This window comes from Archocentrus centrarchus, chromosome 22 (genome assembly GCF_007364275.1).
Source record: "Archocentrus centrarchus isolate MPI-CPG fArcCen1 chromosome 22, fArcCen1, whole genome shotgun sequence".
Taxonomy (NCBI): Eukaryota; Metazoa; Chordata; class Actinopteri; order Cichliformes; family Cichlidae; genus Archocentrus; species Archocentrus centrarchus.
Genome location: NC_044367.1, coordinates 20,575,187 through 20,595,147, shown reverse-complemented (window position 1 = coordinate 20,595,147; position 19,961 = coordinate 20,575,187). Strand labels below are relative to the sequence as shown.

The following is a 19,961-nucleotide window of genomic DNA, read 5'->3' as shown; positions in this document are numbered from 1 at the left end:
TACTGTATTGAAATTACCCACGTATGTCCCTGGGACAATTTGATTAAGGCAAACATTTCTACCGTTAATATGTGCTGTCATATTGCTACCAAATGATTACATTTTTTTATTTAGACATTTTTTGTCTTCTGAGGTTTCCGTTTAAGCCTTCTTTATGCACTGGACGTGAGGGAAAAGAGACGTTGACGCTCCTTGAATGTGAGTTTCTCAGGAGCCGGCACTCTCTTGACTTTCTCATCCTGGTTTCTGCAAATACACAACCATAACATTAGGAGTACTTGAAATATGTCACACATACAGATGCAGCCACCTAAAGTTGCCGCATCCAGCCAGACGTCGGCCAGCTGAAGTCCAGCCCCCAGCTGGCCGACGTCCGGCTGTCGTCGGGCTGGAAGTCCCCCTCCTTCTCCTGGGCGTATCTACTTTCCAGCATGAACACACCCCTTTCCCTCAATTGTAGACTGTCACCAAAAGGTGGCGCCTTCTTAACAAAAATGTTGAGTTCTGTGATTCAAAAAAGTTTTGGTGAAGTATCAAGTTTTGAAAACCTAAAATAGATGCCTAAAATTTTTGTCAGTATGACCTTTCACACATTTCCATTGCGAATCACCAAAAGATTCCTTTGTTTCACTTCATCTTTTAACTAAATAAGTAAATAAATACAGTAGGTTAAAAAAGAAGCGGTGCTGCGCTGAGCCTACCCGGTCTCACGGCAGTTCGTGCAGTAGTCACGAAATTTAATCTATTGATTCGTGCTCATGAACACGAATTCCCTCTTTTTTTCGTGTTACTCGGCACGACTTCTATTCTGCCTGAAATGCAGTGGGATAAAGTTCGTGCCTCTGAGCACGGCTTCTAAGCTGCAGTATAGTTTTTTTTTTTTGGCCCTGTCCCCCTTTTTTCCCCCCTTTTCTTTTGAACCGGAAGCTCAGAAGCTGAATTATGCCTTTAATTGCGATCCTTAAGCGCCACTTTTCCTTTTGACATGAATTTCTCCTTGTTTCATTTAATGTGGGGTGCTGCTTATGGTTGTAACGATGACATTTGTGGGGCTTTTTAGGTCTAAATTTATATTTACGTGTTTATGGTTAGTGCTATATTCGGTGTCCAATTTTTTCTTTGAGTTCCGTGGTCTGGGGAAACAAATATCCTGTGCTGTTTTAAAATGTACTTATAAAGGGGACTCTGCAGATTTATTTTACTCAGGGATATTATTGCTTTCTTGTTTTGCATCACTGTGGACAGATGCATCATTAAGTCTTTTCAATTATGTTGCATTAGTAGCTGCATGTAAAATTAATGTTCAGCTTTGTGTGCCAGAAAACTGTAAACTCACTCTTTTGATGCTGTTTCATGAGCATCATGATTTAGTCCACTTGGTCTCCGAGCTGCAAAAAACATGGACATTTTCCCCAGTGAGAATAAACTGAGATGGCTGATGTGCACATACTTTTTGAATAAACAAAAGTGACAGAACATTTACTTTAATGCATGAATGAATTATTACCTCTTGTTTCTTCATCTTCCTTTTTGAAGAGGTGAGTTCCTGTCTGCTTTTCCATTTTGTCCTTCCCACCGGAGTTTCTTGTGTTGTTCTGAACCAGGAAATAAAATAATTTAATCTGTATTATTGTGGGAGGTTTGTTTTAAATAATATCCTCAAATAAATTTGTTGTTACAGAAGTCTGCATGTACAGTTGTGGTCAGAAGTTTGCATGCTAGGGCTGCAGCTATCAATTATTTTAGTAATTGAGTATTCTATCGATTATTCCATCGATTGAGTAACCAGATAAGAAATACTGTTGTCTTACTAATGAGCAATAATAAATATTGAAAAGACAAAACATGGATCTTTTAATAAAATGAACTGCTCATTGGTTTCCATTTTACAAATTGCAGCGTTTTTAATAGTTTAACTGCATACGCTATCTGTCCAAAAACTAAACCTTTTCATTGTGCTAATCATATATATTTTTAAATAAAACATCTTAACTGCAAAAATAAATAATCACAAGTGCATAATGTCAAATACAGTAAGGTATACATGCAACCTAAACTAAGGCATATTACTATTTGGGTTTAACATAGGAAACAATTTAACGAATATTTTTGGCCATGTCTCAGCTGAAAAAAAGAAACGCATCATCCTCATGTAACATTTGATTGGGATATAATCTGGATACATGAATGACACAACTTTTGACTCTCTATCCATCCAATCACTCAATTCTCCTATTATTAGCCCTATTATTACCCACCTAACTAACTGCATAATTTTCTCATTATAAGAGATAAAGCTTTTGCAAAAAATGAAAATGCCCATAAAATTAAAGTTTTTTTTAGTTTAGTTTTAAACCTTGGAAAATTAAGGGCATGGACAATAGGACCTATGTGTTATCTTGGTGATTTGATGTTTGGAGAGTGACGTGTGTGAGGTGGATAACATTCAAATCAGCTAAAACGTCTGACGGGTTTGTTGTGCCCCGCACCATCGTTGCAGCCCTATTACGCATACGCTCATAATGGGCATGAATGTCATGGTAAATTTTGGACTTTTAATGTTCTTTTTCCAGGGAGATTTAACCAAATATTAGTGGGGGAGTATGTACATATTTGAGCCTGTATGCATACTTTTGACCCTGTGTGGATTAGAGAAAATCCAAAATAAATTCAAACTTGTGCACTCAGTTCTTATTTTATAAAGTCATTAATGATTTATGTTGTACAATCAATCATTCCACCCTAAAAAAGGAACAGTTCAAAGAAATCATTAAAAGCCCAAAATTGCCATGACATTCATCCCCATGTTGAGTTTATGTAAACTTATAACCACAAATGTATTTTGTAAAAAGTAAACTTTTATACAACACTTCTGAAAGAAGAGATTTTGGCTTAAATGAATGGTGGCCTTGCAAGGAGAGGAGGCACAACAGCTCATTTTAGATTGTGGATGAACTGAGGGGCTAACCCAAGGTTCAGTGTGTGAATGTGTTTCATGCGAATCATACAAAGCTACTCTAGTGAAGTCCTAGATTAAATGAGCAAATTAGATATCCTTTAATACACTTAATACCAAGAAACCCTTTGGGCATCCCTGTGTTTCAGCTTTAAATTAAATGATCTGCGTAAAGCTGAGTTACCTCACAGCTATGAACAGTTTGCACAACAAAACAGGCTCAAAAAGTAAAGTTTTTGGTGTGTTTTCTCTTTAACCTTGGCCTGTGACGTGCTTTTCTCCAGCTGCTGTATCATCACCATCATGTCCAAATCCTCATCTTCTTCCTCGTCATTTCCGCCCTGCTGAAATTCCTGCAGCCTCTTCTGAAACTGCCATTCCAGGTTGAGCTTTCGGAGTCGGTCGTTCTCCTCTGCTGTGCGCCTGGCTTTAGCCTGAAGCTCTTGCACCTCCTGCTGCAGGAGCTCCAACGCCTCAAGCCTCTGCTGCTTCTCTAGCTTCTCCTGGGCTTCTCTCCTCCATGGGTCAAACATCTCCTGGGGGTCTTTCTGCTTCATAGGACCTGTGTTCTTTTTCTGCTGAGAGGGAGGTTCTTGGAAGGAAACGTGTTTTGTTGGAGTGATGCTCACTTGAGGTTTTGCTGCTTGATCTGTGTGTGTGCTGAAGTTTTTTGATGAAAGTGAGGGCCGAGGTAGCTTCTTAGTTGGAGATACTGGACATGCATGAGTACTACTAGCTTGGCTTTGAGGACTCAGTTTGTGTCCATTGACTTGAAGAGTTTGGCTCATTTTCACTGCCAGTAATGAAGAACTCTGCTGGAAGGTGGTGAGTGGAGGATTCAACTGTGGGCTCACCACTCTGGTTATGGGCATGTCGATGCGTATCGGCTGGATTGAAGGTGTGGGTGTTGTGTGTTGTGAAAAGGGCGTTCTCCAGACACCAGCACAGCTTACACGACTGCCCTGTTGTTGTTTTGTGGGAGAACTGTTATTAGAGAGGATATCATGAGTAGAAAGACAAGAACGGATTGGGAAAGACGTGCAGTAGTTCTCAGTTTGCTTTGCACCCTGATCCTTCTGTGTCCACTTGCTCTGCTTTTTGTCCAGCAGGGGGCCTCCACTGTCCATACACAAGTTCTCCTGAGAGAGGGCCTGGCGCTGGGGGGAGAAGAATAGAGAGATTTTAATATAATTCTCCATAAGAGTACAAGCGTACTAGTTTTCCTTTTTTATTTATTTCAATGCGAGAGGTCACTAAAACGCACCATGAAGGTTAGAGACGTATTGGAGCTCTGTCCAGCTAAAGGTTTCAAAGAGACATGGAAAGTTTTCTGCGGACGACTGGATTCAAACACATTCCTGTCCTGGGATCTAGGGGTTGGTAGAGTCAAGTACTCCCACTGAAATGTCTGAACACAAGAAAGGGAAAGTGTTCAGCTGAATCCTCAAATATTTTTTTTCTCCTGCAATAGATTTATCTGACAGAGCCTGTATAAGATCGTGACAAATACATAAAAATAAATGTAATTTCAAACATGGAAAAATTGTAAGAAAAAAAAAATTACCTAATAATCTTACATTAGTGCAAAGGTTAATAGTGGACACAGAAGCAGTGTTGTTTCCTGTGGAAGGGTCAACAGGTTTATCTCTATCCTCCAGGCAAAAATCTGCTGGAATAAGGAGAAAATCAAATTACTGGAGCTGTTATTATGACTTGCCCTCAAATATTAAGCATATGTGACAGTAAGAGATATATGCTGTGTGTGCTCAGCAGCAAAAAGTGACAAAAGTGCACCCACCAGTCATGTTGGGGTTGGAGCGATAAAGTTGTCTGTTTCTCTGCATTATCTGGTCTTTCTTCCTTTTGCTGCCTGCATGGAGCTGCTCTGAGGGACTGTGGTTCACTATGCTGTACTGCATAGCATGGTGTCTATCCCCTTGTGAGACTAGAAAAAGTTTTTTCACCAGATAAAATAGGGCAGAAAGTAAAAAAAAAAAAAAAAGCAGAGATTTGACTTGTGTATACTGGTTCTTACCTGCAGTCTTCTCTGGGCTGGGTTCACTCAGCAGGGCTCCGAGGCCGTGACAGCTGGCTGCAAACTTTGCAACCTGTAAGGTCACAATGGGGCCAGTTTGCATCATGATTGCTGCAGCCCTAAACCGGTGTAAGATTAATAATTCATTAATGTCACAGTTTAGAGACTGTATTGCCATTATTTAATGCTTAAACTTTGCTAAAACACTCTAATATTCCAGTTTTTAAAATTAAAAGCATGCTACTCTCAACCTGCTGTGTGTCTCTAATGGTTACGTTACATTTTCTGAAAAAGTAAAGACAAATACAGAAGCAGTGAATATTACATAAACTCTGTTGTGTTGTCTCATTGCTTTTTATTGCATGTCAAGATTATAGCCATGCTAGAATCTGTTGCTGCCATTTGCTTTGAGCTAATGTTAATGTCAGTATGCACAAAGAAAAAAATTATAATTTACTTACAGTCATGGTAAAAGAGTACACCCTCTTTCAGTTCAAAGGTTTTATGACTTCATAATAAAAATTACCTGATTATTAGCAGGTCTTAAAATTAGGTAAATACAACCTCAGATGAATAACAATACATGACATATTACACCATGTCATTATTTATTTAACAAAAATTAACTCAAATGCATAGGCAGTCTTGTGAAACTAATTCCACCTTTACTGCTTCTACAGCAATTAAAAGAGTAAGTAACAGCCAGGTGCTGATAATCAGATGCACATGATTAAGTGATCATTAGCGCCTGTGAGCACCTCTATAAAAGCAGAGTTTTTGGCACTTTTCTGATCTGGAGGTTTCAGGTGAGGAAAGACAGCAGCACTGACCTGAGAGAAGCAGTGACTGATGCCCATCAATCTGGGAAGTTTTGTGAGGTCATTTCCAAACAATTTGAAGTCCGTTATTCTACAGGTTACCTTGGCTCAGTGGAAAACATTCAAGACAGTTGCCAATCTTCCCTGGAGTGGATGTCCCAACAAACTCACCCAAAGGTCAGACCATCCAACACTCAGAGAAACTTCACAAAACCCAAGAGCTACATGATCTCACTCTAAAGGCCTGTCAGCACGGTGGTGGAGGGGTGGTGATTTTCAGAGGTGGGAAGTAACGAAGTACAAATACTTCGTTACTGTACTTAAGTAGATTTTTCAGGTATCTGTACTTTACTTAAGTATTTATTTTTCTGACTACTTTTTACTTTTACTCCCTACATTTTTACACAAGTATCGGTACTTTCTACTTCTTACATTTTCACACAGACTCGTTACTTTTTAACACGTCAGAGAGAAGTTTGCATTTCCGGTCAGTGCGCCGTCAAACATCAAACGATCTGAGCCTAAACGGAGGAATAATAACACATAAGAGACAATCGTACTGGTGTATCCTTCATCATCGGGGCTTATCTCGTACAAAGGGATTAAATACGCAAACCCATATAATTAATGTATCATTTATAGCGCTATAATCGGGCCGGACCGAGTCCGTAAGTTGCGCTGCGGCACATAAACAGCTTAGCTAGCGCTACTGAAGAGGAGCGAGCATGAAGGGAGTAACGTGTGGCAGGTAAATGCAACGTTTCTAAATGCTCAACAAATATCAGCAAACACACAAAGTGTGTGCAGTTTGTCACACAGTGTGTCTGCTAGCTAAAAGAAGAGCTGCTGCATTTCAGGGAGAGCAAAGAGAGAGAAGTTCACTCAGAGATGGAGAAAGAGGACAGGAGAGGAAGAAGAGAGGTTAGAATTAAAGGTAAGGACTGGAAAATAAACTGAAGTATGCTGACGTTGTGTAATTCAAAGATTCTATGAAAATACTGCAGTTTAGTGTGTAATAAATAGGTTAGCTTGTTGTACTGTATTTACAGTAAAGCTCTGTGTTGGACTGGAGCGCAGTGTTTGTGTTCATGGTCAGAGTTACAGGTTACATCAGTGCAGCAGAGATGAGTTTGAATCAAAGCTGCTGATGCTGAGATTCATTCACTGAATCCAACATTTCTACAGCCTGTATGTTGTCAGTGTAGGGGATGGAGATCAGCTCAGGTAGCTGTGAAATACTGGGTTACATCTTTGTGAGTTCAGTTCATCCACACAGAGCAGTAAACCTCAGAGCAGCAGCAGCAGCAGGTCAGCTGATCACAGCCTGCACACCAACATCATTTACTGCAGCTACAATAGAAAGTTGTGGTTCTTCTCCCCATGCAGAGCCACTACAGCTGATCTTAGGGTTCCTCCACCTTCTGAATCCCACTGTAACCCCTGAGTATCCTCATGTTGGTGTTTAGGTGGAGGCACATTCACCCTCTACTATGGAGGACACAGAGAACAGAGCTGTGTTTAAATTCCCTTTCACAGTTTGTGTCCTACATAACAGATTCAAGCTGAGTGCATTCATTAGGATTAAAATTTAGATTGGAATAATGTTTGCATTCTCATGTAATTTTATTTTATATTATTACAATAATATATAATGAGGTTCGGTTAGTTTTACACAAAAATAGCAGGTAGAAACATCCTCCAAAGAACTACTTTTACTTTCTTACTTTGAGTACATTTCAGAGCCTGTACTTTTTTACTTTTACTTAAGTAGAGAAGTTGAACCAGTACTTCGACTTTTACTAAAGTATTTTTTAACATAAGTACTTGTACTTCTACTTAAGTACAGAATGTCAGTACTTTTGCCACCTCTGGTGATTTTGGGCTTTTTTTTTTAGCAGCCACAGGACCTGGGCACTTTGCAGTCACTGAGTCAACCATGAACTCCTCTGTATACCAAAGTATGCTAGAGTCAATTCAGAAGCCATCAGTCTGACAGCTAAAGCTTGACCAAAATTAGGTCATGCAACAGGACAATGATCCCAAACACATCAGCAAATCTACAACAGTATGACTGAAAAAGAAAAGAATCAATGTGTTGCAATGGCCCCCTTCATGCAAAGTCCAGACCTCATTCTGACTGAAATGCTGAGGCGGGACCTTTACAAAGCTGGGCATAAATGAATGCCCACAATGAACTGAAGTAATGCTGTAAAGAAGAGTGGGCAAAACTGATCTGAGAGACTAATAAAATTATACAGAATATGATTAAGTTATTGCCGCTAAAAGTGGTTTACAAGCTACTGAATCATGAGGTGCAGTTAATTTATCAAACACTGCTTCTGCATTGTGGTTGAATTTTTGTTAAATAAACAATGAGGGGTGTAATATGTCATGTATTGTTCAGCTGAATTTTAAGACCCACTAAAGACCAGATTATTTTTACATACCAAAAACCTTGGAATTAAAGGGGTGGTTTTTTTTTTTTTTTTTTACGACTACAAGTGAAAGTACTTACTAGACAAATTTATAAATGCTCCATTACATGTAAAATTGCACAAATTGTGTAAGCATAAATAAGATTTACTTAAAATTGAGAATTTTCACTACTTATCCCTTTATCTTTGCACATTTCTTTCTACTACACTCATACACTTGTCTGGAATTTTTATTTTATTATTATTATTATTTTACATTACTAAAGTTGATAGGCATGTATTGAAACATAAATAAAGTATGCATTTGCTACATTTACCCTCTGTGAGAGCATGTAGCCTACAGAGGCTGACAGGAAGTACTGTGATGAGATTATAGATGAAAAGTAAGGGGATCACCAAAGTTATGTTGTCATGATGGGAATATTAATGTCTGTACAAATCTCATCCAGTACCTGATGATGCATTTCTCTAATATTAAAAGAGGATAAGTCAGGGATCACTAAAGTTACAATCAAGACAGTAGTTTTCAGTTTAGGCCAACCGCCCTGCTACCATCCTTTTAAAAAGAAAAGCTAAAAGGAGCTAAACCTTTCACAGGCTGGTGTGTAGCTACCTTTCTTGGCTGAGGCCAACCAGGCATTGACCATCCACACTGAGCAGCTGGTCTCCAGCAGTTAACTGGCCATTCTGGACAAAGTAGATATGTATAATTAAATTCAGCCTTTCCTCATGTGATTCCATGAAAATTCTGCTGTTTTTCGAATATGATCCTAAAATGTGGTTGCTCTCACCATTTCAGCTGGTCCTCCCTTGACGACAGATTTAATATAGATCCCGAGGGTACACTGCCCAGCTCCCTGCAGCAAATTAAGAGGGAGGTTGTTCATTTACTGGAATGCTTTCCATATCTTTTTAGTGGTTAACTTGTAAAAACTAAGAAATAATAGAGACAGTCAGAAATAAAATGGTCACCTTGGCAGCCACAATGCTGACTCCCATCCCACTGTTCAAAGGTTTGTTCAATGTGATCGTCATAATCTCTGGCTGTCTGTGTGCTGCCTGTCAAGACACACAACCTTATTTCAAAGTTACATCATATTTCAACACATCTGGGACTATGTGTTTGTTTGGCTTTACCAAATATGTGCTTTCTTCAGGCAGGGCAGATTCACTGAAATAAATGGTCCAGTCTCCTTTGGAGTTTGACTGGGATGTCAAAGAGCAGAGACCTGTGAGAGAAGGATGTAATATAGTAAAGCAAAGATCTGACTTACGATTGGTTACTGTAATGTGAATTCAAAAAAATCCATACCTTTTTGGCACATTGGCTCCAAAAACTCTCTAAATCCTTGAGGGATTCCTCTGACAGTGTCACAAGAGTATCCTCCCTCTGGCAGCAGGAAGGGCAGGTGGAGGTCAAGGCTCTCCTCCAGCTGGATGTCCCGTCCTTCGCTTCGAATCAGGTTATCTGCTGAGGCCTCGGCAGCTGTCACTACAGCATCGATCAGATCCTGCAGCGAGGACAGACAGTGGATCGCACAGCAGAAATATTTCAGGAAAAGGTCGATGTGCTGTATAGAGTAGATTGACATTTGCCATTATGTGGCAAGGCTTCAGGAAACGGATATCCAATCTGCTGGGATTCTGAGGAAAATATGGAAAAGGACTCTGACCTCTGACCTCCCTGGAAGCACTGAAATCAAGTGCTGTTACCATGAGGTAACTATAGTAATGAAACTGGTAGTGTTTCTAGCTGTAAAGGCAGTAAAAGAGCAGCAGCAATACTATAAGTTGCAGTAGAATTAGCACTTAGTTAATATCATTAAAATACTATATATTCAGTATTTTGTAGTTAAAACACAATTAGTTTATGTAATGTAATGCATTGCTGTAATGCATTTTATAATAACATAAAAAATCAGCGTAAAAAAACTGCAACCCTCAACAATTTATACATGTTGTGTGTTTCTAAAGAGTTCAACAAATGCTAATTAATCAAATGCTCACATTCTGCTTGGAACCTAACCATTGCCTCTGAATTTGTTTTTGGTTTTAATGTTCGCATCTCAAGTACTTTCTGACAATCTTGGAAATCTGAACAAAAAATTATTTGTCTGTCTGCTGCATATCCAGGTCACAGGGACAATAGTCTAAACAGAGATGCTCAGACCCTCCTTTCCCCCAGTAGTGCCTGATAGGTTCAGATCGTTTTATAAAACATGGAACAAAGCACGCAACTCTTATTTTTACTTGCAGCAAGGGGAAACCGTCCTCTAAGCTCACTCCGAACAAAGAGGAAAAGATCTCCGAATGACGGCCTCCTTCGCAGCTGTTTTATTTCACTCGCTCACATGATTAAATCACGTGTGTGTGTGTGTGTGTGTGTGTGTGTGTGTGTGTGTGTGTGTGTGTGTGTGTGTGTGTGTGTGTGTGTGTCCATCAAGATAAAAGGGACAATATAACATCGAAAACAAATTATCAACTTATAAAAACAGAAGCTATGATAATTCATAGCAACCAAAATAAAGTTACATACAACAATTCCAACAGTGCCCACACCAAGACATTCTCAAGCCAAGTGAGAGTGTCTTGAGTCTGCCACTGGACCTCTTCCCAGTTGGACATGTGCAAAACACGTCACATATGACGCATCCAGGAAGCATCTTAATCCGGTGCCCTAACCACTAACACCATCTAATATTATTAAGGTCCTGCAGTAAATTCTAAGCTAATTAAAGTAACCAAGGGGCAGTTTTTGAAATAACAGCTTTAGAGAAGTGTTGATTTAACTGTTGGACTATTGGAGGATTTTGTTTGTACACGCTGAAACCTCCTTGGCTGAAAAATGAAGCCGATATCGAAGGACCAAAAACAGTTCCTCAAATGTCCACTTGAAGCTGGCTCCAAATAGTGAGTTGATCCCTATAGATTTCAGTGTGTAAAAGTGTGTTTACACGCAGGTACAAAAATATTTCCATTCCTATATTTTGACTACTGCTTATGTATATATTTCTTGACTGTGTTTTTGTACTTTTTTGGTATTTTTTTGATGGTATATATTTTAATCTTTTTATTTTAACAAATCTTACCAGAATTGCAGGACATGTAACACTTTTTAATAATTGTAGTATTTTCTACATATACGTATGTGTATCTTTCTACATGTATGATTAGTTGGATTCTTTAAATATTTATTGAATACTCATTGCATATTTGTAATATATTGTTTTGTAATGGATTTATATATTTATGTTTTTCTTTTCTGTTGATGGATGATTATATACACGTGTGTTTTTTGCCTTCCTCCTTTCTGATAGGTGGGCAGCGTCCATCACATGACTTGTTGTGTACATATATGATGTGTCCTGTTTGTTCTCGCTAAGTCTGAAGAAGGGCAATTTGTGGCCCGAAACGTCACTTCTTATTAAGATTTGTTTGGATTAAAAACGTGGTTTAGGAGCTTTGCCGGTGTGTGGACCCCTTTTTTTCTCTTTGCAAAAATATTTCCAGCCAATCAACCCCTTTATGACAACTCTTTTTTTTTTTTTTTTTATATCACCCTCAAAATGTATTAAAGGTGAAAGTTATGCATTATTAGGGGTGTGGCAGCTCTGAGTGACAGGTGGGCGCTGACTGGGCCTCTATCGCTCTGCAACGTGTCACCTCAGCCAGTTCAAGACATTAACATGGACTTAACTGTCTTTGCACTACTGGTGCCTTTTGGATTCTTGATTCACATATCCAGCAAAACTACAGTCCTGTGCTCTAGCTTTGTTGTATGTTACTAAGCATTAATAAGCAGGTATCTGTATCTGTGCACCTACCTGATCAAGTATGATGGCATTTGATGGCTAGCTAGAGTAAATAGTTGTCCTCAAACCTCGGATTAAGGTAATATGACAGCTCAATTTACTATTTCTTATATATTATTCATTATTGTATTATTCATAATTAATTATTCATGCAGATCAATACAGCGGCACTCCTTTTCTGTGACTGAATCTCTTGCTTCAGCTCTGAGTTTATGTCAGCGTACTATTTTCTCTGCCACATAGAAATTTGCTCCACTAAATCTGACTAACTGAGCTTTAGATTTGTACCTTTTCTTTCAAGGATTTGTGAGAATGAGTGGATTGGAAGAGCAGACTGAAGGTACTCACAGGGGGGATGTGTGGCTCATTGGGTGCATAGAGGTAGCCAGCTAGCAACATGTGCAGCTGCAGAGAGTTCAGCTTGAAACAGGTAGTCTGGATGTCCTTCGCATCCTGCTTTGAGTACTTGTTCATGGTCAGGAGGGTGGTTGCCTAGAAACAGCCAGGCAATGCTATTTTAACCAAATGAAACATGCTGTAAATGAAAACTAAACATTCATCTTACAAAGTTGCTCATATGATTAATATAGAGACCAACACTTAATTCAGTTTTAAACCATTTTTGAGGTAGATAGTTTTGGCATATTGGTGGTAAAAGGTACTACTGTTTTAACAGTATTCAAACAGAAAGTTACATACCTGGATGATGTGCCCCAGGTGACAGTCAGCAGCCAGCTCCAGACCCTGTCGCTCTGCCCAGGCTTCAATGGCTGTGAGCCTCTGGCAGAGAGCAGCTCCCCAGTAGTGGGAGCGTAGGCCTGGGGTGCTGGCTTCTGGGCTCACGACCTGATTGAAAAGCCAGATGCTGATGTAATGAAAGAGCTGGGAGAAGAGTTGGATGGTGAGGGCAGGGTTGACCTGACAGCGGCGCAACAGAGCCATGGTGTTCATCAAGGTGCTAAGCACCAGTTCTGTAACAGGAAGACAGGGGGAAAAAAATATGTTTTGCACCATTAAGTAGTAGCAGTAGTAAACAAATTATATATGTGCTTTTTTATAAAGAACCAAACCTGTACCTATACCAGCTGGCAGTGAGCCATATTGCTCAGGATCAATCAGAAAAGTTGGCAAATGTTTCCTTAACTCATTCTGCAGACACTGTAGCAGACAGCTTTGAGGAATAAAAAGCAAACAAGAAAGAGACTTTATATAATACACTATGCATAAGATTAGATAAGATCAGAGTTAAGCTACACAAGTATCATCCTGTACATGTACACAAACATGAGACATGCAAAAGTGTCTTTAATTGTTTGTAAAACTAGTTTGGCTTGTCTATAGTTAAAGAAGGCTTGTTATGCTATTTTCTTCTTCTTATTATTATTATTCATTGAGCTACTGAAGTAGCTTTGCATGATCAACAGTTTTAAATAATCCTTATTTATTTTATGCCTTGGTGCTTCACAATTCATTTTCTCCCTAAAACAAATCATTTTCGCTTCCTACCCTCTCTCTTTAAGCCTTCTTCCCCTCTCACTATCATGCAGAGCCAAGAGCAGAAAAAACTGTCAGAAACCAAGGGATTACAAATACTGACCTCATTATTTGAAACTTTGGGCATATTTAATAGAAACATCATCCTTCTGTTTCCTATTACACAATTGTTACAGCAGATACAAGGACAAGCATAGTAAGTCCACTTTAAAGTTCTTGTTTGTAAATGTATCACTGGATATATAAAAATATCTTTAGCTCATATTAAGATCATATTAACAAAGCAGGAAGAAAATTGCATGTTAAAGTCAAACATTGCTGGAGTGCTTGTGCTCTGTGGGAGTAGGCTATGGTCTGACTGTGTCATCTCTACCTGTAGGCTTTGTGCACCAGGTGGGACAGATCCAGCTGGCTCTGCTGTGTCAGTGGGCTGAGGTCTTGGTCTTGCTTGAGGAAGTTTAGCAGCTCTGAGGAGTTGGCCATCCAGAAGGCAAGAGCCCCAGCAATGGTCTGCTGCCTCTGGAAAGGCAAATGTAGCCCATATATGAGCATCATGCAAACTTGAAGAACACCTGCAGACACGATTCTGAGGTATTAGTGTCTGAAAAGTTCATTGTGATTGTAAGCATAATTTATCTTAAATAATAAATTAACCATTTCCTATAACCTAGGCCATTTATTGAAACAAATCTTTGCAAATGCCACAGAATCTTTCATGGACTTGCCTGGATGACCGTCCCTGTCATCGCCACCATTTTCTTACTGATTGAGGTTACACTGTGTGCACGGCCTGAGGGTGGAGAGCCTTGACTGTAATGGCGTTGTAGAGCAAACCGGCACACAGCATAGAGGATGTACGCAGGTGAGAGCTTGAAGTGAACTGTGGAGCTGTTGGTGTAATTTATAACTGCAGACAGGAAGGGTTCTGCAGCTACACGGTAAAAGAAACCAGCAGGGGGCAGGAGGACATTATGAGACAGAAATGCAGTGAGCTTTGAAATGGCTTGTATCAAACCATGAAACACTTGAAGGAGAAGTGTTTTGTTTCATACTCACAGTTATCAGAGAACTGAATGGTAATCGGTAATCCAGGTTGATCTGAAAATTCAGATTTAAATACATAGAGAAATGAAATAAAGTGTGCATTTAGAAGTTAAATATGCCAGGCTGTGTGTATGTAAAGCACATGGTTATGATCTAGGCTGTACTGCTTAAGATTACTTACCCATAAAAGTCTGCCTCTGTGTTTTGTTCTTTTCTGTGCAATACTTTTGTGCCTCAAGGTTAGACGAGGAAATGCTGTCATTGTTCAGCGAATTTTCAGCGGGCCTGGATCATAATTAAAAAGCAGTGGATGTTATTCTGATGATGTGAGACCAATAAAAAGTAAAAAAAAAAAAAAATGTGAATAATGAAACATTTTACCCATCCTCATCCTCTGAAACCTTGTCATCTGTATTATTACTCCTCTCTTTCTTCTTTCCTTTTCTTGACAGTGTCCTCTTAAAGTTTTGTATCAAGCCTCCTTTCTCTTTCTCCTGGCACTTTTCCTTTATTGTTAAACACATAAGCAGGTAGCACAGTTGTCAAATAGTACATTATGTTATTATTCAGGTTCTGGTTTTTGTGCATAATGGGTTTGAGGGTTACCTCCAAACTGTCCTTGTCTTTCTTGAGCACAAAACGTCCTTCTCTGTTGTCTGATTGCCAATTTAATTGCACAACTAAAGGTCTCTCATTCAGATCCAGTTTGCGTTCTCCTTCCATGCACAAAACACAAAAAGCAAGGAGAGCGTAGTTACTAAATCATATAACTGACTACAGAGTATCTCTTGGGCAGTATGTGGCTGTGTTTGACTACTCCTTTATGTAATATCAATTGTTTTAAAATACTAAAGCTGTGCCTGACATTTCAGTTCTGATAAATGCCCTTGTGATCTATTTTACTGTATGAGGATTTATTGCCCACATGTCCCATTATGATAGCAAATAAGCAGCCAGGCACATGCAGTTTCTTCACTTGAGTTAAGTTCTTACCTTTATTGGTGTGGATTTCATACAGGGCGTAACTAGTGGTCAGCATTTTCATGTCAGGCCTGAATTTCTCTGACAGCATTTCAATGATGTCACAAGTCACAGAGTTGCTGCAGACACGCAGACACTTTGTGGCCACGTTGCCTCCAGCAGGATCCTCAAAGTAGAACCGCATCACACCATGAAATTCCAGGTTCTGCCATAAAACATGCCATTTTTTTAGAGTATTTTTGGGTGTGTTTGCCTTTCATATTACTGTAGTTGTGAAAAAAGGGCGCTGGAGTTTGGAACCAACAACTTGGGTATACGCATGCTAACCTCTCATCACTGAGTCACCATTACAGATGACAGCTTTTAACTCTGTCCTGTGTTTTCTCTTCATTCAATTTACTTTTTTCCTCCATTGCTTAAAAAACCCACGCTTTTCTACTCTTTTGTGTGCTCCAGACTGTGGAGGTAAATAGACTTTGAGAATGAATGGCCCAATCTTGTCTTTAGAAAGAACTGTTTTATATATAGGAATTTGAAAAGCTTTCAAAATGTCCCTGAGAGATTTTCCTGCAGCTTATCCCTTGGTCTTATGAATGATGATCAGCTAGTTATGACCCCACAGAGAGAAATGGAGAGGCAAGAATGTGGCAGTGGCTTAAGCCAGAACTAAATGTATGTTAAATGAGCAGAGCAAGATTTACAATTTCTAGGTTCCTATATACAGTTGTGGTCTGAGGTTAACGCACACTCACTGTGGAAATGAATGTCATGGTAATTTTGGGCTTTTAATGATTTTTTTTTTCTCTTTTGACTGATAATGATAATACAGCATAGTTAGCAAGTTGCACCTAAACAAGATGGTTTTGGTAGCTATCATCAAGCTTCTGGCATAATTCTGGCTGGATATTTGACCACTCTTCTTGGCAGAATTGGTAAGTTCATTTAAATTGGTTGGCTTCCTGACATGGACCCAACATATTCCACAAATTTTCAATAGGGTTGAGGTTTGGGCTTTGGGAAGGCCATTCCAGAAGCTTAATGTTAGCCTGCTTTATCCATTCCAAAACCAGCTTTGGTGTTGTTTACAATCATTGTTCTGTGCAAACACCCTGTTGTGTCCAAGTTTTCAGCTGAATCTGAAATTCTTCCTTATTCCATCGACTTTGTGTAATTTACCAATACCACTTCAATTCAATTCAATTTAATTAATATAGTGCCAAATCACAACAAACAGTCACCTCAAGGCACTTTATACTGTAAGGTAAAGACCCTTATGTACAGTTGTTTGAACTGATTATCTTGGAATCTGCCATTATTTAGAAATTGTTCCAAGAGACTCTCCCAACTTGTGTAAATCTACAATTTTCCTTAGATTTTCACTGAGTTCTTTGGACTTTCCAATTGTTCTGAATATTGTTTAATCCAATGAGTGCTGCCAAACAAATCCTTTTTATGCTGGCAAAGACAAAACTACCAGTTATAAGATTTAAATGAGTGTATGTGTATATTTGAGCCTGTATGTATGTATACTTTTGACCCTGTGTGGATTAGAGAAAATCTAAAATACATTCAAACTTGTGCACCCAATTCTTATTTTTTAAAGTCATTAAAGATTAATTTCATTCCACCCTGGAAAAATAAAAGCTCAAAGAAATCATTAAAAGCCCCAAATTACCAAGACATTCATGTCCATGATGAGTGTATGTAAACTTCTGACTACAGCTGTAGAGTCTCTAATCAGACGTCCACCATTAACCACAAGCTCTGCATATACACTATAATAACGTGCGGTCAGAACAGGATGTGTAAGTCAAATCAGAGTGGTACAGGTGATTCATGCTGTTGTCTTCTAACTTACTGGTATTAGGCATAGTATTTATAATATAATATTTCATCTACTACCACCAACTGCATACCCTTAAAGCAGTTTTCTTGCCATGACAGATTGTCAGAGTCAATCCTTACAGTGTCAATGGTTGCCACGCCATCACACAATAAGGTCTTGCCACCCAACTCAACCATGGGGAACCTCAGTGGGAGGTTGTACACATTCTCACAGAACTGTTGTTGCATCCAATAATTGCAGTTTTTCAATGAGAATCTTTTTTGCAGAACCGCTACTGCTCAATATATTTGCGTTTGTCTTAGGAGCTTTGTTAACAGATAAAAGTGAAAAAGCTTTAACAGCAATTCTATTTCCAATTTCTGTGCCCCTCCAATATAAGTAATAGTCTCAGCCTGGCCACCCCAGTAAAAGCTTGAATAACCACATAATAACTAAATAGCTTCATTTTTCAGTGGTTTGAAAAGTGTGGTTGGTGGGTGTGTATAAAACATTAAATCAAAAGCTTAAAACCACACAAAGACTGTATAACTAACCATTATCCATCATTGGTGAATATGTTAGTTATTTTATAATAGATCATTGCTTTGTTATATAAAAAGTCAAGAATACAACAAGAATAAGCCAGTTGCAAAGTGTCTTTATCAGATCAGAAATACAAAGGTCCAAGTTGCTCAGTTGTTTCTTCTATGTGACAATTATAAGCAGTAAATCCTGTAATTTAAGAGGCCAGAACTCCAGAATTTTCTTTCTTTCTTGAGAACTAGCTGTAACTAGCTGAATTGTTCATCAGTCATTTTAGCTTTTAAGGTAACATTTTTGTGTCATAATATTAACTAACACTAATAATTAAAAGTATAAAAGCAGATTTATATTTAAACATACACCTAAAATTCTGGCGCTGACAGAAAATATAGAAACCGTTTTGTGTGATGCATTTTTGTGCCTGCAGAAAACTCACCTCATCGGGTTGGCTAATTTCAAACAGGTCCAGTCTGTTATTGTTCCACTGTCTGATGACTTTGGCTAATTTGTCTCGTTCCTCCACTTCAGGCATTTTTAACAACCCGCCTCAAGGTTGCTTTCTAACTAACAGCAAAGCTCCTTCCTACAGGAAAAAAAAAACAGAGGGAAATATCCTGTGGCACAAACGTGAGTATTTACTCTGTTAGGACTCTAGTCTTCAATAAATCCATTCCCCATTTACGCTGTCTTCTGCAGTGAGTTCTTAAACATAGTTGCCTACTTAGTACCCACATACTCATCCCCTCTCCAAGCCCCCACTCCCCTCTGCCCTCATTTAGCAGGTCAGTGGATCTTTGTTATGTGAGAGACACAGTTTCCTAATCACACATCTGACACAGGCAACTAATTCCCATCTTTATAGTCCAACACAGATTTAATCTATCATCTTCTCTTTTCATAATTTTCAACTGTAATTATCTATAACGATTATGCGTTGCTGAGAAAAACTTTTTTTCCACAGTGAGCAAGATTTTCATCCTCCTTTTGCAGCATTGTTTATGCTTGAGGGAATTCCACTTCTCATGCATGCCATTGATTTTTCAGCACAATTTATGGTTACATGTCTTCCCATTCAGTCAACACTATGTATGTGGGGCAGCTTTTGTTGGCTGCTCCAAAGCTTTCTGGGTAAACCTTCAATGGAACAAAAGCCCTAACAAAACCATCCTCAATAATATATACAGCATAGCATTTAAAAAACTGAACAATCAAGGGTATTGTTGTCTGGATGATGGAATGTGCAGATTTCTTTCAGCAGAAAAAAACATTATAGTTTCTGCCATTGGTGTCTATTTGATTAACAGATAGAAGCTCCAATCCATGAGAATAACAATTTATAATTGAATTCTATTCTAAACCTTTAAGTGTGTACAACTCTGTCAAGGCTATACAATATTTTATATATGAGATTATATATTATAAACTAAATGGCCACTTTGTTAGGTACAACTGTTCCAGTATCTAATCTATCACTTGGAAGTAAGTTAATGCATTTAGCCATGTAGACAAGGTGACTTGCTGAAGTTCAGACTGAGCATCAGAATGAATGTGACTTGGTGCTTGACGAGCAGGTCTGAGTATTCCACATCTGCTGATCTACTGGAATTTTCCCACACAACCATCTCTAGAGTTTACAGAGAACGGACCGAAAACAAGAAAATATCCAGTGAACGGCAGTTCTTTGGGTGAAAATGCCTTGCTGATGTCAGAGGTCACATGAGAATGAATGACCAGACTTCTTTGAGTTGATAGCAAGGCAACAATAACTTAAATAACCACTCGTTACAACCAAGGCATGCAGAAGAGCATTTCTCAATGCACAACATGTCAAAACCTTGAAGTAGATGGGCTACAGCACATAAGTGCCACTCCTGTTAGCTAAGAACAGGAAATTTAGGCTACAGTTCACATAGGCTCATCAAAATTGGACAGCAAAAAATTGGAAAAATGATGCCTGGTCTGATGATTCTTGATTTCTGCTGCAGCATTTCGATAGTCAGATCAGAATTTGGTCTAAA

The 19,961-nt window shown here is 38.8% G+C and overlaps 1 protein-coding gene across 3 annotated transcripts; it reads right to left on the bottom strand.

The window, feature by feature from the left end:
* Nucleotides 1-122: 122 nt before the first annotated feature.
* afdnb (afadin, adherens junction formation factor b) lies at nt 123-18,623 on the bottom strand. 3 transcript variants are annotated; one of them, XM_030718135.1, is made up of 24 exons: nt 18,380-18,623; nt 15,588-15,780; nt 15,201-15,310; nt 14,976-15,100; nt 14,776-14,879; nt 14,607-14,648; nt 14,276-14,481; nt 13,924-14,069; nt 13,133-13,227; nt 12,756-13,027; nt 12,405-12,548; nt 9,557-9,755; nt 9,382-9,473; nt 9,217-9,303; nt 9,036-9,101; nt 8,858-8,931; nt 4,992-5,110; nt 4,755-4,901; nt 4,534-4,625; nt 4,221-4,364; nt 3,214-4,113; nt 1,508-1,595; nt 1,337-1,388; nt 123-246 (listed from the first exon to the last, which is right to left on the bottom strand). In XM_030718135.1, exons 1-24 carry the CDS (start codon nt 18,473-18,475, stop codon nt 153-155), a joined length of 3,687 nt encoding a protein of 1,228 aa, XP_030573995.1. In that variant the 5' UTR covers nt 18,476-18,623; the 3' UTR covers nt 123-152. The 3 variants fall into 3 exon arrangements, with proteins under 3 accessions (XP_030573995.1, XP_030573996.1, XP_030573997.1); XM_030718136.1 differs by having other exon boundaries at nt 4,534-4,622; XM_030718137.1 differs by having other exon boundaries at nt 15,201-15,307.
* Between the last annotated feature and the right edge of the window lie 1,338 nt (nt 18,624-19,961).